This window comes from Botrytis deweyae, assembly GCF_014898535.1.
Source record: "Botrytis deweyae strain B1 chromosome Unknown BDEW_011, whole genome shotgun sequence".
Classification (NCBI taxonomy): domain Eukaryota; kingdom Fungi; phylum Ascomycota; class Leotiomycetes; order Helotiales; family Sclerotiniaceae; genus Botrytis; species Botrytis deweyae.
In genome coordinates this window covers 207,714-223,238 of record NW_024066218.1, presented here as the reverse complement: position 1 = coordinate 223,238, position 15,525 = coordinate 207,714, and the positions used below count along the sequence as shown (strand labels likewise).

The 15,525-nt window shown below is 43.4% G+C and overlaps 6 protein-coding genes across 6 annotated transcripts; 4 read left to right on the top strand and 2 right to left on the bottom strand.

Moving 5' to 3' along the window:
- Window positions 1-1,906: 1,906 nt before the first annotated feature.
- Window positions 1,907-2,284, top strand: EAE98_005532 (uncharacterized protein; the record flags this gene model as incomplete). The annotated part of the gene is made up of 3 exons (XM_038953154.1): window positions 1,907-1,972; window positions 2,025-2,081; window positions 2,159-2,284. The coding sequence occupies 3 exons, from the start codon at window positions 1,907-1,909 to the stop codon at window positions 2,282-2,284; spliced, it is 249 nt and encodes an 82-aa protein (XP_038810255.1).
- Window positions 2,285-2,588: 304 nt separating this feature from the next.
- EAE98_005531 (uncharacterized protein) lies at window positions 2,589-6,531 on the bottom strand. The gene is made up of 2 exons (XM_038953153.1): window positions 5,690-6,531; window positions 2,589-5,535 (listed from the first exon to the last, which is right to left on the bottom strand). Exons 1-2 carry the CDS (start codon window positions 6,078-6,080, stop codon window positions 3,512-3,514), a joined length of 2,415 nt encoding a protein of 804 aa, XP_038810254.1. The 5' UTR covers window positions 6,081-6,531; the 3' UTR covers window positions 2,589-3,511.
- A 240-nt stretch (window positions 6,532-6,771) lies between these two features.
- EAE98_005530 (uncharacterized protein) lies at window positions 6,772-8,471 on the top strand. The gene is made up of 3 exons (XM_038953152.1): window positions 6,772-7,072; window positions 7,134-8,020; window positions 8,133-8,471. Exons 1-3 carry the CDS (start codon window positions 6,993-6,995, stop codon window positions 8,207-8,209), a joined length of 1,044 nt encoding a protein of 347 aa, XP_038810253.1. The 5' UTR covers window positions 6,772-6,992; the 3' UTR covers window positions 8,210-8,471.
- A 229-nt stretch (window positions 8,472-8,700) lies between these two features.
- On the bottom strand, window positions 8,701-9,498 carry EAE98_005529 (uncharacterized protein). The gene is made up of 3 exons (XM_038953151.1): window positions 9,374-9,498; window positions 9,060-9,216; window positions 8,701-8,989 (listed from the first exon to the last, which is right to left on the bottom strand). The coding sequence occupies exons 2-3, from the start codon at window positions 9,183-9,185 to the stop codon at window positions 8,918-8,920; spliced, it is 198 nt and encodes a 65-aa protein (XP_038810252.1). The 5' UTR covers window positions 9,186-9,216; window positions 9,374-9,498; the 3' UTR covers window positions 8,701-8,917.
- A 388-nt stretch (window positions 9,499-9,886) lies between these two features.
- Window positions 9,887-11,109, top strand: EAE98_005528 (uncharacterized protein; the record flags this gene model as incomplete). Its single annotated transcript, XM_038953150.1, has 2 exons — window positions 9,887-10,234; window positions 10,336-11,109. 2 exons carry the CDS (start codon window positions 9,887-9,889, stop codon window positions 11,107-11,109), a joined length of 1,122 nt encoding a protein of 373 aa, XP_038810251.1.
- Window positions 11,110-13,344: 2,235 nt separating this feature from the next.
- On the top strand, window positions 13,345-14,519 carry EAE98_005527 (uncharacterized protein; the record flags this gene model as incomplete). Its single annotated transcript, XM_038953149.1, has 6 exons — window positions 13,345-13,363; window positions 13,417-13,661; window positions 13,715-13,848; window positions 13,903-13,976; window positions 14,029-14,204; window positions 14,262-14,519. The coding sequence occupies 6 exons, from the start codon at window positions 13,345-13,347 to the stop codon at window positions 14,517-14,519; spliced, it is 906 nt and encodes a 301-aa protein (XP_038810250.1).
- Between the last annotated feature and the right edge of the window lie 1,006 nt (window positions 14,520-15,525).

Sequence of the window (15,525 nt, the reverse complement as noted above, 5' to 3'; positions counted from 1 at the left end):
GGCTTATCATCAACGATAAAGATATTTCAATGGAGTTTATGACAACAAAAGCAAGAACTAAATGAGTATCGGTGACATCACAATGTCATACAGTTAGTTATACAGAAACAACTTTCCAAGCTTGTTTTTAGGAGCACTACTTCTGCCCAGGTCGGTTGGTCGTACTAGATATACGAGGCAACTTTCCAAGCTTGTTTTTAGGAGCACTACTTCTGCCCAGGTCGGTTGGTCGTACTAGATATACGAGGTAGATAGATAGGTAGGAGGTAGGTGATTAGGATACTCTGGATCATATACAGAGTACGCAGCACAAATCTTCGTCACAGAGTAAAGGGAAAGCAGTCTAGAGAAGGAGCAAGATGGGAAGATACTTCATATAACTACCTACTTACATACACATCAGGTACGTTCCGCATGGACCATATCTTCTTGTTGCCATATGTAAATCTTACCTACCTAACTCAAGAGACAGACAACAATGCCATCAGGTCAAGTCACGCTTTTGATGAACAGGAGATATCTCCGTCAGGCCATTCATTCCCACTAATTCTTGGTAGGGCAAGAATTGTTCTGTTACCTCAAGCACTCGTGATAACGAATGACAACAACAACATCAGCAATGGAGGCGTACAACTCGACTAACACGACATTGAGATTATGCACAAGTTGTACGATTGCGTATCGTATCGTATGGAATTTGTATATCTTATTCTGTTTATTGAATTGAGCAGTAGGGTAGACATTAGCCTAGGGAGATACCTCCGGCTCCTCCTTCGCCCTATCGATTTCTCACTCAATGGCGAATCTCGATCGATTTCATCGTGATACGAGCAAACGATGTTCTTTGGGGGTGTACTAGCAGATTATTCGTCTTGATTTATGATGTTGTGACGGGTCGTCCGGAGCTCGCTCCGTCAATCTTATTCGGGGATGCGCTTTACATGCGAGAGATCTGAAGTCATCCTGTACAATTATTATTTTCGTATTCCTCTTGTGTCTTGAAACCTCTCGTGGTCTGTTAATCTCGGCTTGTAATAGCGCTGCCGGCCGACAACATAAGTGTGACGTCGGTACGGAATGGCCGAAAACTCTAAGCCGATACAAACTTCTTTGCGGTTGAAGTTCCTCTCACCAACTCAAATTCTCGAGGCATGGTTATTCGAGGAATGACCTATCACTATTATCTTGTCAAACCTCACCATTCTTTTCAGAACATTGCATCAGTGTGTCTTTACGAATTTTGATCAATTGTGACGACTGGCAACGTCAGCTTGTCGAACATTAGCTTCTTGAATCCAGTCATGTTCAAGTTCAACCTAACAGTATTCTTCAACATCTACTAGAAAGTGATCACTCAGGTGGTCCAAATGGCCAGTTAACATCTCTCAACGAGGTGATGTATCGTCTCGGCCGCCGATCACATTACCTGGAATGAATATATTGGCAAGTTTTGCCAACGATGTCTAATTAGCTGAACAGATACACAAAATCTTTGAAACTCATTCCATCAAAGCCTCAGATCGCCGGTGCGAGTTGATCGTTCCAATGTCACTGAATACCGCAACGGCGGGACCATCATTTCTTCCAGAACCCCATGTGGAATGTCCTCAGAGCCCCATTATTGGACGCCATTGTTTCTCCGTTGAATGTACAGAGGATTGTAGTATCGCGTTCTCTTTCCTCGTGGTGTTCAACATTGTAGGTGACGCTTCTTTGTTCGACCTCGTGGAAGCTGAATGATGAAAATGACAATCTGGTCTATCCTGTAACGATCGTGGGAGAAGAATATATAAAGAGCCCCCATTGACGGCATTGTTTCCTTCCAATTCACTTAGTCTCTCCAAACATAGAACTTCCTAGCTTACAGCCTACAATCACCATAACCAAATCATTCCAGCCCCTCGAGATGTATTTTCAACGATTCGTCATCGCAGCAATCGTTCTACCACTCGCTATTGCGGCACCCATCGCTGTAAGTCTTGATGAGCATGTTCACACTTTTCAAATACTGAGAATCACCCAAGAATACCGCGGCCGAGAACAAGAACTCCCAAGTCATCCAAAAGGATGACAAATATGATGCAAGTTTACACCCCTACGATCGCTCGCTCCTGCATACATAACTAGAAAGTCATGTCTAACATGCTAGTAAATCTAGGGGGTTGCATCCTCATCAGCCACCCTCCATGCACGACAAATTCTGTGGACAATTTTGGGTCCCTTGGGCTTCGAGCCTGTTGTCGATGGGATCAATGGTGCGCTTGTGGGACTCGGGCTCAAGTGAACGAAGGCGCGCGGAACTGTGCTCTCGCTGATTGAGACGAGCTGGGAGACAGCGCCTGCATGGATAGAGGGAAGAAGCAAAGATATCTCATCGGATGGCGGGTGACCTGAAAGGCTCTGAGTTTTGGGTCATCGATATGGAAATGTTTGTTGTTTGTTCTTTATTGATTTCGTTAGCAGTGATGTGTTATTTTCAATGGAGTCAATGTAGCGATACTTTTCACAGTGTTCGTATTGTAAAGGAGGGAACTCTAGTCACATTACCTCAAAACATTAATCTCCGCTCAAATATTGTCTTTATGTTTGTGATTCATGATTTATGATTTAGTCAGCCCTATCTAATAAGCTAAAACCTCGGCTCTAAGACTAGTACCGCCGGACTAGAGATCCGCCACAATCAATGATGAGATCATGGTGTCAGTGTCGCGAAGCAGTTAACTAGATCTGTCGTCATGTAATACCCAATTCCAGCTCTCGCACTGCTAAAACTATGACATACCAAATATACAAGACATACATGCAGCCCCTTTCCCTCCTCGAAATTGCCATCAAGAATTCAGGGTGGTATCTGCGCTAGTGCTTAATGATTGGTACATTTGAATCTTGAATATGTGTGGGATGTTAATACACAGCACTACTATTATTTGAGTGGAACAGAACAGAATATCATCGTTTCCTTCAATAGATTGTGTAGATTCAACCTAAGGCGAATGAGCTCCGGATGCAATTACTGGTGTATGGAAATTGTTTGCATACTCAATCGCAGGTCTCAATTTTGGCGCCTCATCTAATGTATTGCAGAGTGCAGAGACTGGTATTTGGACATAGAATTGACAGCCAAACTTCGTGTCTAATATAACTAGATGTGAATATTAACGATGAATTGATGAATAGGTAATAACCTTATCCAGATCTCGACCACACCAATCTATTTGATTCCGCCTTGGTGCAAATTCTTCAAGCTCCCTCAACCAACATTTCAAAGCTGTCTACCATTGCAGGATTGTCAATAGAATGCTATATGAGCCCGAGACTCGGCAAGTAGGGAACGAGACTGGAATGACGCATCCAAAAAATGTGCATCTGGCTTAGGTTTTTGTCCTCGTCCGCGTCCAGATCAAAAATCAGCGCTGCCTCATCGATCTTGGAACTCCTGCATCAAAATCTTTCGATGTTTCTTGCAATATATCATGATAATCGTCAGCCTCCACCGGATACTTTTCCGTTGTCATTGACGCATGCCTTGAGTCAAATTATTTCCCTTCGCAGATTTCACCATGTCTTCATCGGTGTCTCCTATCTTTTCCTCTAATTCATCACTCTCCGAATGAGCTTTCAACATTTCGTCCTCGATATTCCTCAACACTTCCTCCAAGTTGCTACTGTTCTCGACACCTTTCCTCGTATCTACTTCAACTTCTGCCGTCGTGTCTTTCCCAATATCGCTGACCGTATTGTCCAAATAATCATTTTCCTCAGAAGCTCTCATTGAAAATTCCTCGGCCCCTGTCAGCGAGGTATTTGATCCTAAATCGTCTTCAATATCTCTCAACGGATCTTCTAATCTCTTAATCAAATGCAGAAGATGTCGATCCAGACCCGTTCCCGCCAGGATCGTAACACCAAACGGCAAGATTTCCGTGTCACTAATTTCAACCCTATATGTCCCGCAAGGGAGCGCTACAGCTACTAGGTCCAGAACATTGGCAAAATGAGCAAAGGCGCCAAGCTTTTCATTAATACAAATGGGATCTTTTGACACTTCTTCAATGGTGGGGTGAAAAGGTGCAGTGGGAACTACCATAACAGTTAATTCGTGAGAATCTTCATCTAGCGTGAGAATTTCTTCGACCATTCTTTTGTACTTTGCCTGCTTTTGTAGATCTTTGAATACATCAACGGCCGTGCTCTTACGTGCAAGTGCGTTCTCGAAGACAGAGCGAATGACTGGGTGAAGTGTGTCTTTGTTCTTGTCGAACCAGCCATCGGGTAGTGTTGTGAGTCGCTCCAGAACGAACGTACCGCCGTAAAGAAGCTCGTTGGCGGATTCGAAGGGCGTCCAGTCCATATCCACTCGCCGGCCGCCCAGCTCTTCTAAAACTGCAATTACAAGTTTGAACTGCTTTTGAAAGATGGGGATACAAGCTTCAAGCGCAGAGTCTGGTGGTGTACCAAACTTGAATGATGGCAAGGCATCCTTAGAATTTCTGGTATCTTCGGAATATACGCGTGATGAGATCTGGAATGGTGGAGGTTTGGCAAAATAGTCTTCTTTATCAAATCCTTGACAAACCCTCCAAACTTTTTCAGTGACTTCTGAAGTGACACCCAAAAAAGAAATGCAATCTTGATGGAGACAAGCTGGCGCAACCCCTTGAGCTGAAACAGTTCCTTTGGTAGGTTTGAATCCAACAATATTGTTAAACATCGCGGGAATTCGAATCGAGCCTGCGGTATCACTGCCCAAAGAAAATGACACTAAGCCTTCAGCAACACTTATGGCACTACCGCTACTCGATCCACCAACAACGTAGTCTGGGCTGAGAGCTGAGTGCAGCGTGCCAAATGAAGATCTGCAACCTGTCATGCCAGTAGCTAGTTGATCCATGTTTGTCTTTCCAATAAAAAGTGCACCGGCGTCGATACATCTTCGGTAGACTAGTGATGAAGAGTTAGGAGTGTATGCAAGTGTTTGACATCCAATCGTGGTGGGAATTCCAGCAATGTCAAAGCTATCTTTGACGCTGAAAGGTATACCCCACAGTGGTGGCCTATTAGATCTATCTGGCCAACGCCTGCACAAATCTCTGGCTGAAGCCATAACATCTTCAATAGGCTGAAGGTAAATCCACAAAGATGGTTGTATGTTTCGATATGCTTCGATGCGGTCATAAATAGCTTGCACTACGAGTTGAGGTCTGACACCAGCTTCGTAATCAGTCGTTAGACTTTCAATATCGAGACTTGAGTCCCAGTAGTCAATTTCTTCCTCTCTAACATCACATTCTCGAAATATTCGGATCATACATGTTTCTCTATGAATATAGCCAGGGGCTCGGCTCCGGGGTAAGGATATCGAAAACTCATTCACAGGAATGAAGCCCAAATTTCGAAAGAAAGACAAAGTAGAAACGGGACTTTCCAGGTATACTGGAATTTTTTCTTTCTCCCCTCTTAACAGTCCCCAGTTAATCAATAAAGTTCCAGCTCCGCGTCTCCTATATTGAGGCAGAGTGATGACTGAAGTGAGACCTATCTCGCGCTGTCAGAAGGAGTAGTGGATACAATCTGAGACCAAAAAAGAAACCTGAAAGACTTAATAAACAGATGCTTCTGGGTGCTTACTCAAACAACGAATAAATTGGTGGGGGAATTACTAGTATGAACAAAACTGGGATAATCTTACGATAGCATTGGGCATCACCCATGACCTTCATCTTATTAGATTCCTGCTTAGCACTGTACTGTTTGATAAGGTCCCCGCAGGAATCCTTTGGAGGGAATATATGAGCAAGAGGACAAACGGCCCGTGGGATCTTCTCAGGCAGATCCCACTTGGCTATTGCGATGATTTTCTTCATGTCGTCGGTGTCTCGCACTACCAAATTGATTCTCTCAACGTTTCCTTCTTTCAAAGTTAGGAGTACATCCTGTTTGAGACATTCACGTAAGCCTGCAAGGCTTTCTTCCGTTGGAAATAGAGTACGTTGCAAAGGCGTTCGAGCGAAGGCGTTCAGATGCATATCTGCAAGTATATCTGCGTCTTCGGCAGCCGCTAAGTCTAGTTGAAACCCCATAATGAGCAACGTTGAAGGGGCGTGTTAACCAATGGATACTGTTTGTTCACGACCAATAGAATGACAACCTCACTAGAGTCGCGATAGGGTATATTGTGCGTTATACGTTGTTGTCGCATCTCGTGATGTTCATGAAGCAAGCGTCTTGTGCCCTTCTACTCTCTCTCGCAATCGCACTTTCCTACGTTAATGACTTGCTATTGTTCGTTGAGAAAACAATCCTTTCCCACCTGGGACTTTCCTGCTATGAGTGAAGATAAGTGGCATGTACTTTCCATTCACGTACTTTCGTTCCAATGTCAATAGACCTCTGCTATATGTGCCGATAAACACACGTGCTATGTTATTAGTCTTCTGTTACGTAAGGTAACTAGTAAATGCTACGCTCCCGCGCCCTTCTTCTCTTGATACCATGTACGAAGTATGCTAATATTCTATACCAAACTTCACGCGTGTTGATAGTATTCAAATGATAGAAATGCTAACAATTGTAGGAGCTGGTGGAGGATTCTAGTTGTTTCTCCTTGGCTACCTACTAGGTACCTACGCACCTCCCTACCTAGTACGGAGTAGCCCAGGACTTTACCAGAAACCACTGGCGATAGATCATGAGCTTTGATTGGGTGTTTCTGCTTATGTAAAGTAAACTCAGCATCGCTGTCCTACACAAGCCACATACGCCACAGTGACGTACGCAATTACCCCTCTTGTTTTTGGCCATATTGATCTGCCCACTTTTCGCCCCTGTTTCCCATTCCATTGCATGCTACAAATACATTCAAAGAGCCACGATACAATTCAACAAAAACCCATCAACTTTTTCTACACTCAACGCAATTCAATCAAACCTCTTTGTAACAAAACAACTCAATAATAAAATAAACTCACAAATTATCATCCATCCTCATCATCATGTCTGCCAATACAGTACACGTCAAGAACATCTCCTCGCAGACCAGCGAGAAAGAAGTTAAAGACTTCTTCAGCTTCTGGTGAGCTTCAACTCCATTCCTCAAGTTTTTACTTCCTTGCAAGACTTTAACATCAATATAGTGGAAAGATTACCAGCCTTGAAGTTGGATCCGTTGGAGAGACACAAAACGCCACCGTTCAGTTTGAGAAGGAAACCGCGGCTAAGACTGCTTTGTTACTCGACAACACTCAACTTGGATCTACCCAAGTCAAGGTTACAAGTGCATCTGGATCCAACGAGGACGATGGAAGCCATTATACTTCCAATGAACAACGTGATAGCGACGAGATTACCCAGGAGGAGAAGCCAAGAAGCCGTATCATTGCAGAATATCTTGCCCATGGCTATGCCATTGGAGATACCGCTGCTCAACGTGCTATCGACCTGGACCAAAAGCATGGAGTCTCTAACCGCTTCCTCGCCACCTTAAACAGTCTCGACAGCAAGTACCATGCCACTGAGAAGGCCAAGGGCGTCGATCAATCTTATGGTGTTACCCAAAAGGCCAGCTCCCTCCTTTCTGGATTAACCTCTTATTACGAGAAGGCTGCCGGAACCCCAACTGGTCAAAAGCTTGTCAACTTCTACACACAAACCTCTCGCCAAGTTCAGGATATTCACGCCGAGGCTCGTCGTTTGGCAGATATCAAGAAACAGGAAGGACCACAAAAGGTTCCTGGTACCGAGAAGACAACTTGTAAGTGTGGTTCAGTTTCTGGAGAATGTCCGTGTGCCCCTGGGTCCTGTGCATGCAGCGACTGTGGCAAGTCCGATGTCAAGAAGGTTCCAGGTTCTGATAAAACAACCTGCGGTTGTGGTGGTAATACCTCGAAATGTGGCTGTGCTCCTGGTCAGTGCAGCTGCAACTCCTGTCCCAAGGCCGAAACAGAGAAGGTTGCTGGTAGCGACAAGACGACTTGCAAGTGTGGTGGAGACAGTAAAGACTGTCCTTGCGCGGAAGGCCAATGTGCTTGCACTGGATGTTGCAAATAGATCAATTTTTTTATGTTTCTTTCGTTGCTGGTCATGGAAATCAAATTGTATCATTAGTTACCTGCTGACTTAGCTTTTTTAACCAGCTGATTCAGCAGCTATTGTGGACTCAACCAAGGTTGCACCTCTCGATTCTCAATCTGAGAAGCCAACCTTTGCTTGAGCGTTTTGTGTTTTTGATCTTTTTTATGAGAGTGGCAATTTTTGGGATCGGTGTGAATGGTTACAGAAAACGGATATTAGGGATGAACTATCAGATTAAGTTGGACGGTTGTTTGCAAGCGATGCGTTGGGGGAATATGAAGGTTAATGATCAATTCGCGAATTAAATATCATTTGTTTTTCACCACAATTACGTGCGTCCCTGATATGATGTTATCTGTGACGGTAAAGAGTCCTGTTTACTTGGCAATTTTTGTAAAAAGTGACGCTTGTGTACACATAATTACTCGGAAAACCGTGACGATAATGCATGACAACATTCTGTTGATGGATTAGTTATGTAATCTTACAAGCCCTGTTGTTGAGAGATGGATAGGTAGACCTGCATAGGTCAACAAGACCGTTCGAAAATACTGAGCCTCTCTGCTGTTCATTGAACCAATTAATGTGTGACAATACATGTCTTTCAAAAAGTCTGTATTCTATATGGAAATATTGATACACGTTGCACGTTCTCACGACAGAAGTAAGCCAACATCACACCAGAGTACTTGATAACGAGTTTATTTCATTGTCTCATTTAACTCCTCCCATTTCATGACGGTATCATATCATCTCATATCGTATCAATGCGTACACTTCCTTTGGAAGTGCGACTAATATACATGTTTCCATTCATTATCCCGAACACCCTCATATCAGTTCGCGTTTAGTTCTCAGTCTTTGAGCGAGTCTCGTTTGAGTGATCCTCGAGAGGTCCCTTTGGGTTTGAGGAGAGGTTCTGTTAAAATCGTGTTAGTATTGAATCTGGTCATTTGTCTACTCAACGAGCAGGTATGAACTTTACGTACCTCAAGATCAGATTTGCTGTCTTGTTGGTTGTTGCCTCCTTGGCTGACTCCCTTGGCATCGGAGGGAGCACCTTTTTGAGCGCCAGATTGGGTCTCAGGTGGTGGTGATTGACGTCCTTCAGGCATGATGTATGTGTGTATGTGTATTTAGACAGTTCTAGGGAGAATTAGTTTGACTGAAGAATGAATTTGAGATTTGTTGTATAAAACATGGAATAGGAGGTAGAGATTAGCTTATACGAAGCGAGGGACCAAACGACGATGTTAAGTCGATGCAGATGATTGAGTACGTGAGTGATCAAGTATAAACTTACATTGATGAAGAGGAATTGAGTTTGAGAGATGGATAGTAGAGTTGTGTGTAGTTTTAGATATGAAGGTAGACAGAAACAAGCTTCTCCTTTTCTATATACCCCTCTAAGCTTCATACGTCATAGAGAAAGTTGCCCCCCACTTCATCCTTTCACTGTGACATGAACTCGGGGCTTTTACTCCAGGCTTAAATAGGATCATGTGATTTTGCTAAGCTTTGAGTGTCAGCCACAAGTCACAACTCACAAGCCACATGCCAAGATTACCTAGGTAGCCTCACCCTTTCTAAATTATCCATGGATCCATCCATGCGTTATCAAACCGTTCCTCAGCAATAGTGCTACAGCCTTATGATTTTGTTACAATTAGATTAACTAATTGATTTACAAAGTTATTCTAATCCTACTCCTATGTATAATATGGTCCCGCACTATTGAAACCTAGCAATACATAAACGTGTATTTATCGTCGCGCGAAAGTCTACAATCCACTCCGTGCTCACTTCGGTGAAAGTGATGGCACCAGATCTAAACTCAATACCTATATACCCAAGACCTCAGGAGGTTATAGCATCTCCACGTCTTACATCTCGTACTCCTTCCCGACGCACTTCTCAAGCAATGGCTTCCCCAAATAATCTATCGACTTCTTCCTTAAATATTCTCCCTTCGAACCAAAGTGCTGTCACTGCAGCTTCGCCTCCTTTGATGTCGCCTTCCAATAATATTTTGACATCTGCAACTGGCACGATTCCTTCAGGAGATAATACCGGTGTAGGAATGGGACCTGGACCGTTAAGACACCCAAGGCCTCTGACTGCTGCGGATTTACATCTACAACTGGAGAAAGAACAAGAAGCTGTCGTATGTACATTCCGATAGTTTATCAAATGTCTAGTGATCTTTCAGACAATGAAAACTTTGTATTCTAGTTATGTATACTAATCTTTGTGATGCTATGATAGGTCAATCGATTAACCCGCGAGCTGAGCATGCTTCGTGCTGCTCAAAATGCCTCCGTCGTCTCAAATACCTCGTCCACTTCCGCAGGTCACCCTGATGGGTTAGATAACTCAAACCATCTCCTATCCGGACCCAACCACCCCATTCCTTCACACCGTCGCCATCACCGCACATCTTCAAGCACCTCCACTCGAAGCATTACTGCCACAGCAGGCAGTATCAGCACGACCAGTGGGATCGCCGCCCCTGCCGCTCGACGCGTCGATTCACTACCTCAAGCTATCTCCCTGAGTCGCCAAAACTCCACAACTGGTGTTCACAGATCCGGAGCTAGTAGTCCTGCACCATTGAGCGGTAGTTATGGACATGCAGATCAATTCTCGCATTTCTATCACCAACAACGACCTAGTATGCTACCACATCGTGATTATTCATCGGGTAATGTACCAACAATGGGTAGCACTGCGGGTGAAATTGGTAGTGCGACAAGCGTGCCAACAACAGCAAGATATGAGGAGGCAGCCCTTCAAAGACAGGAATTAGAAAATGTGAAGAGAGAGAATGAGGCGTTGAAGAAGAGGATTAGGGAGTTGGAGAGGGTGATAAGGGATAGAAGACAGAGTGATGCAAGTTTGAACAGACCAAGAAGTGAGAGTGTTAGTACGTCGGCCAGTGTGAGCATTGGAAGAGGCAGAGATAGCTTAAGGAATAAGGATGTAGAGGAAGATGAGAGCGTTAGGGTTGGGGAGAGTGCTAGAAGTGGTGGCTTGAGATGAGTGGGTTTGGTTTGGTTCTGACGATCTGATATTTCGGAGTTCGTGAAGGTTTCATTTCTCATTGATTGCTACAAATTTTCGACTTGGCTCGAAGGATAGGAGAAAAATATGGCGTATAAGTAGGTTTTCCTTCATGGTCTGGTCTAGTTTTCGTATTGCAGGGAAATATGGGAAATTTCAGAATTCAGCCCAGGGATAAATTATTAAAATACAATCTACTCTTTATTGAAATAGCTTTCATCATTGTATAACCTTACTTGCTGAAATTCTCACATATTCACTAATCCGCATGACTATCCGCGCTTTTGATGCTTCCGAAGATTCAACGTTGCCCATAGAATATTTAGCCCAAAAAATGAAACTAATAATCAAACCCAATGACTACCCCAACCAGCATTTACATAAACACAAGTCGCAATAACAAAAGTAGAGTGGTCGGAGGGGAGGAAGACGGCTTCATATGGTATTTCAATTACGAGACCGAGACGAACTTTAAGGGGGGAGGCGAGCTGAGATGGAAGCGAACGTCATCACTCGGATCTGTTGGAGAGATTGCTCGTTACAACATGTACACCATACGAAACATAACCTATCCTCTTGCATACCATAGCTTGACGCCGGTCACGTCGAGACATGAGACCTACGAGCCTACATTCGAGTATTATTCCTAAGGTTCAAGAATTTATATGAAGTTCCAAGAGTGTTTGCAACGTCAAATGTTACTTGCTTGATGACCTGCGACCACCGAAGCCGATATTGGATCGCTAAGTCCAATGGCTCGGATATTGTTCTTGAACAGAAGTCAAGGATAGAGTCGATTGTCCTCAGAGATGCATGAGTTAATGTACCCCTCTAAAATTGTTGGGTCCAAATGGTCTTGCTCTTGCAATATCACCACCGCTCAGCTGCTGAGTTATTGTTCTAGCGTTGCCGCAGCCGACAATGCTGGCTCATCTAACAAGGCGTTACAAATGACCTGGCCCACTCGGATCTTGTAGCCATTGATGCTGTACTTTTCGCGAACATGATCATAAATTTCCGAAGCGTCGTTACCCCCCCCCCCCCCCCCCGTTTGCTTGAGAAACTTGAATCCAATGGCGAACGACTACCGTTCGGAATGGTAAAAATGCTACAAACATAGTGATTTTAGGAATAAAAATTACTTTTCGTTCCAATCAATGGAGAAATATTTGGCAGTGATAGTGAACACAATACATCTGATAGAAAGGGGCTTGGTTACCGGCCAAGGCAGAGTTGTACAGAAAAACATACAGACTACTAGGAATTGCTCGAGTAGGAAGCAAGATTCAAAGTATATGATTGCGCCATTAACCTGGGTAGTGTAGGATTGACGTTCAACCAGGATGGCAATTAGCAGGATACTGAAGAATTACAATCACAGTGCCCCGCAATTGACAGAAAAATCCGAACGCCGAACCCGCAAAAAGAAATGTACTGTAGAGAGTTTAAAGGAGTGGTATTTCTGATGCTTTTGATATCAAACTTCGATCGAGATATACCGTGAACTCCATAGGTTTTTGACACTCGGCTTTTCTGTTAGTCGCGATGATGTCACGTGATTGTCCCAGTCAAGCGGGAAAAAAAGTTGCGCACAGACACAAGCAGGGTGTACCTACGATCAGGCCAATGAAAGAATTGACAAAAGAGTCGAGGCCCGCTTATTGTCCTTCACCAACAGTCCGAACGAGGTGATTGCCCCAGATGGCAGGATAGACACATGGATGCCATTGTTTGAACAAGTTCAACTCCTTTTAAGTCAAACTGCGAAGTTTGATCCGATGAACTTGTCCCTACGATTCAACGAATCATGCCTTCTCAAATAAGTCCCTGCGTCTGAATTCATACCACCCTCTAGCAAGGTAAGCAAGGACTATGGGGAATTACAATCACCGAATCATATTTAGGATTCTATGCCAGTATTAGCATTGGATACTCTGATAGTGTTATATTCAGTATTATGTTGACCATACGAGCGAGCTGTCTGCGCCTCAGCGACAAGTGCAAATGGGGTTGTGTGGTTTCCGAAGTGCGAAATATATAACTTAGTACAACGTGCCAGATGAACTTCAAGTTGTTCTTCAATTGGCTTCTTCACTATCATAATCGGCTTCAATTTTATGCAAAGAGTTCATTCACAGCATCTGTATAGATCTGAGTCTTTGCATCTTTCGTACATAATACTCACAACAGAGTGTCTTATATGAGTCTTCAAAAATGAACGGAACTTGTGCTGGTAAGCTCCAAATATCCCTTCCCTTCATCACCCACAAGTCCTGATTTACTTAGCCCTTTATACCCCTAATACAAAATGGAGCTTCTGTCCCAACGTCGGTGCCGCCTACTTTTTTGCCGTCCTATTCTTTCTCACCACTGTAGCTCACTTTGCCCAAGCTATCCTCTATAGAAAGGCATACTGTTGGGTCATTATAGCATCAGGACTAGCACAGACTCTTACGTATATATTCAGAGTTGCTAGCATAAATAGTCCTGCTAGTTTTGCAGATTATGCAGCTTGGTTTATTCTAATTTTAGTGAATGATTCTCTTAATCAACATTGATTGATGAAACTAACCTACGTGTCTAGATTGCACCACTTTTCACAAATGCCTTCACATATATGGTCATGGGAAGGATGATCTGGAATTACGTCACAGATGCTACGATATGGAAAGTAACGGCATGGAGATTTGGACTCTACTTTGTGATTCTAGATATTGTGTATGTCTAGTCAAACCCCTAAAAGTTTCAATCCAGCACTAACATAGAACTCAGAGCACTTATCATTCAGGTTTACGGAGCTGCAAATGCATCCAGCGACACCGCAACTTCAAGTGAAATCTTGGATGGTGTGTGATCATCGCAGATTCCGTTTGCTTGAGCTAGCTAACATTACTTTAGGCCTTCATGTCTACATGGGTGGTGTTGGAATACAGCAATTCTTCATTTTCGTCTTCCTCTTCTTCGCCTTCAAGTTCCATCAGACACTTCGTGACCAGTCCCGTCGAAAGATCTATACTCCACGAAAAGCATGGTCCTTGCTCTATGCCTTATATGCAGTCATATTACTGATAACTGTAAGGCACATCCCTCTCCTCCAGCTTCTCGAATCCCTTTTCTAACCCACCTCATAGCTCAGAATCATCTTCCGTCTCGTTGAATACTCTCAAGGCCTAAAAAGTAGTATTCCCAACCACGAGGCCTTCCAATACTCTCTCGACTCTGTCCCAATGCTTTTTGCTCTCGTTATTCTTAACATATTTCATCCTGGTCGCATCATGGCGGATCCGGACTCAAGCATTCCAGGGAGAAAAGCGAGGAAGAACGTCGCCTTTAGAACAAAGATGCAGAAGATTGGAAATAGTGATACTTACGACGTTCAAATGGTGTAATATTCACAAGTCGTCATGAACAGCTTAACTTCGGAGTTGGAAATAGATATTGTATGACTTGAGAAAGAGAATTGGCGTTGGCTTTAAGGCCGCATTAGAGGTTGGGCTATAGAGATTCATAAGTTGAGTTGGAGTTATAATCATGATTGATCGAATGAAATTGGTCGTTGGATTCACTGGGTCTCGTTTTCAACACGTTGCTGGGAGATACCTCCAAGCCAAAGGTAGCTTCTCGAGGAGGGATGAGGTATTACCCTTATTGAGTTGAGATATACTCATGAGATTCGTTGAAACTAGAGTTGCGGATACATAATGTATTTTAATGTCACGTTTGTCAGTTCGATATTTACACAACAGCATATCAAGACAAGTTATTTCAAGGGCATTGTTTATTACTACCTACTATTCAAGATCAACTAATAGTACATTTGAAACTTCTTGAAATTCATTATCGAGCAGTGTTTGGGGGGGCGATAGTATATCTTCAACCGGCTGTTGTACGCCAAGTCGCCAACAGGCTGACAGTCAGCTAGACTTATGAGCCACATCGATCGTGACAATGACAAACGGAAAATGCAAAATTCTGCTTAATATCACTATCGTACTTGAAAAAATCGAATGACGTCCTGGAACCCCTTTCTCGAGCATAAAGGAAAGGTTGTCTGCCCTTCAGCAGGATGAAAATCGGGAGATTGAAAATGTACACAGTTTTCAATACTCGACATCAAATCAAAGAATCATTATTTTGAATCAAAAATGAAAGTAATGAATTCATAAGCTTGTTGTTTATTAAGAAATCATGTTACTCGGATTTCGATATGAATCGATATCATTATAAAATATCAAAATGTAAGTAAGTGTTTGCAGCGTACGATTGATTATCTCAGCGATTTAAGCTGCGTTGTCTCCCATAAGCCTCGTCAAAGTAACCGGAACCGGCCAGCTTGGGGAATTTTCGGGTAACCTTAACTTTATCTTTCTGCTCAACTAGCGGATGTATTTACCT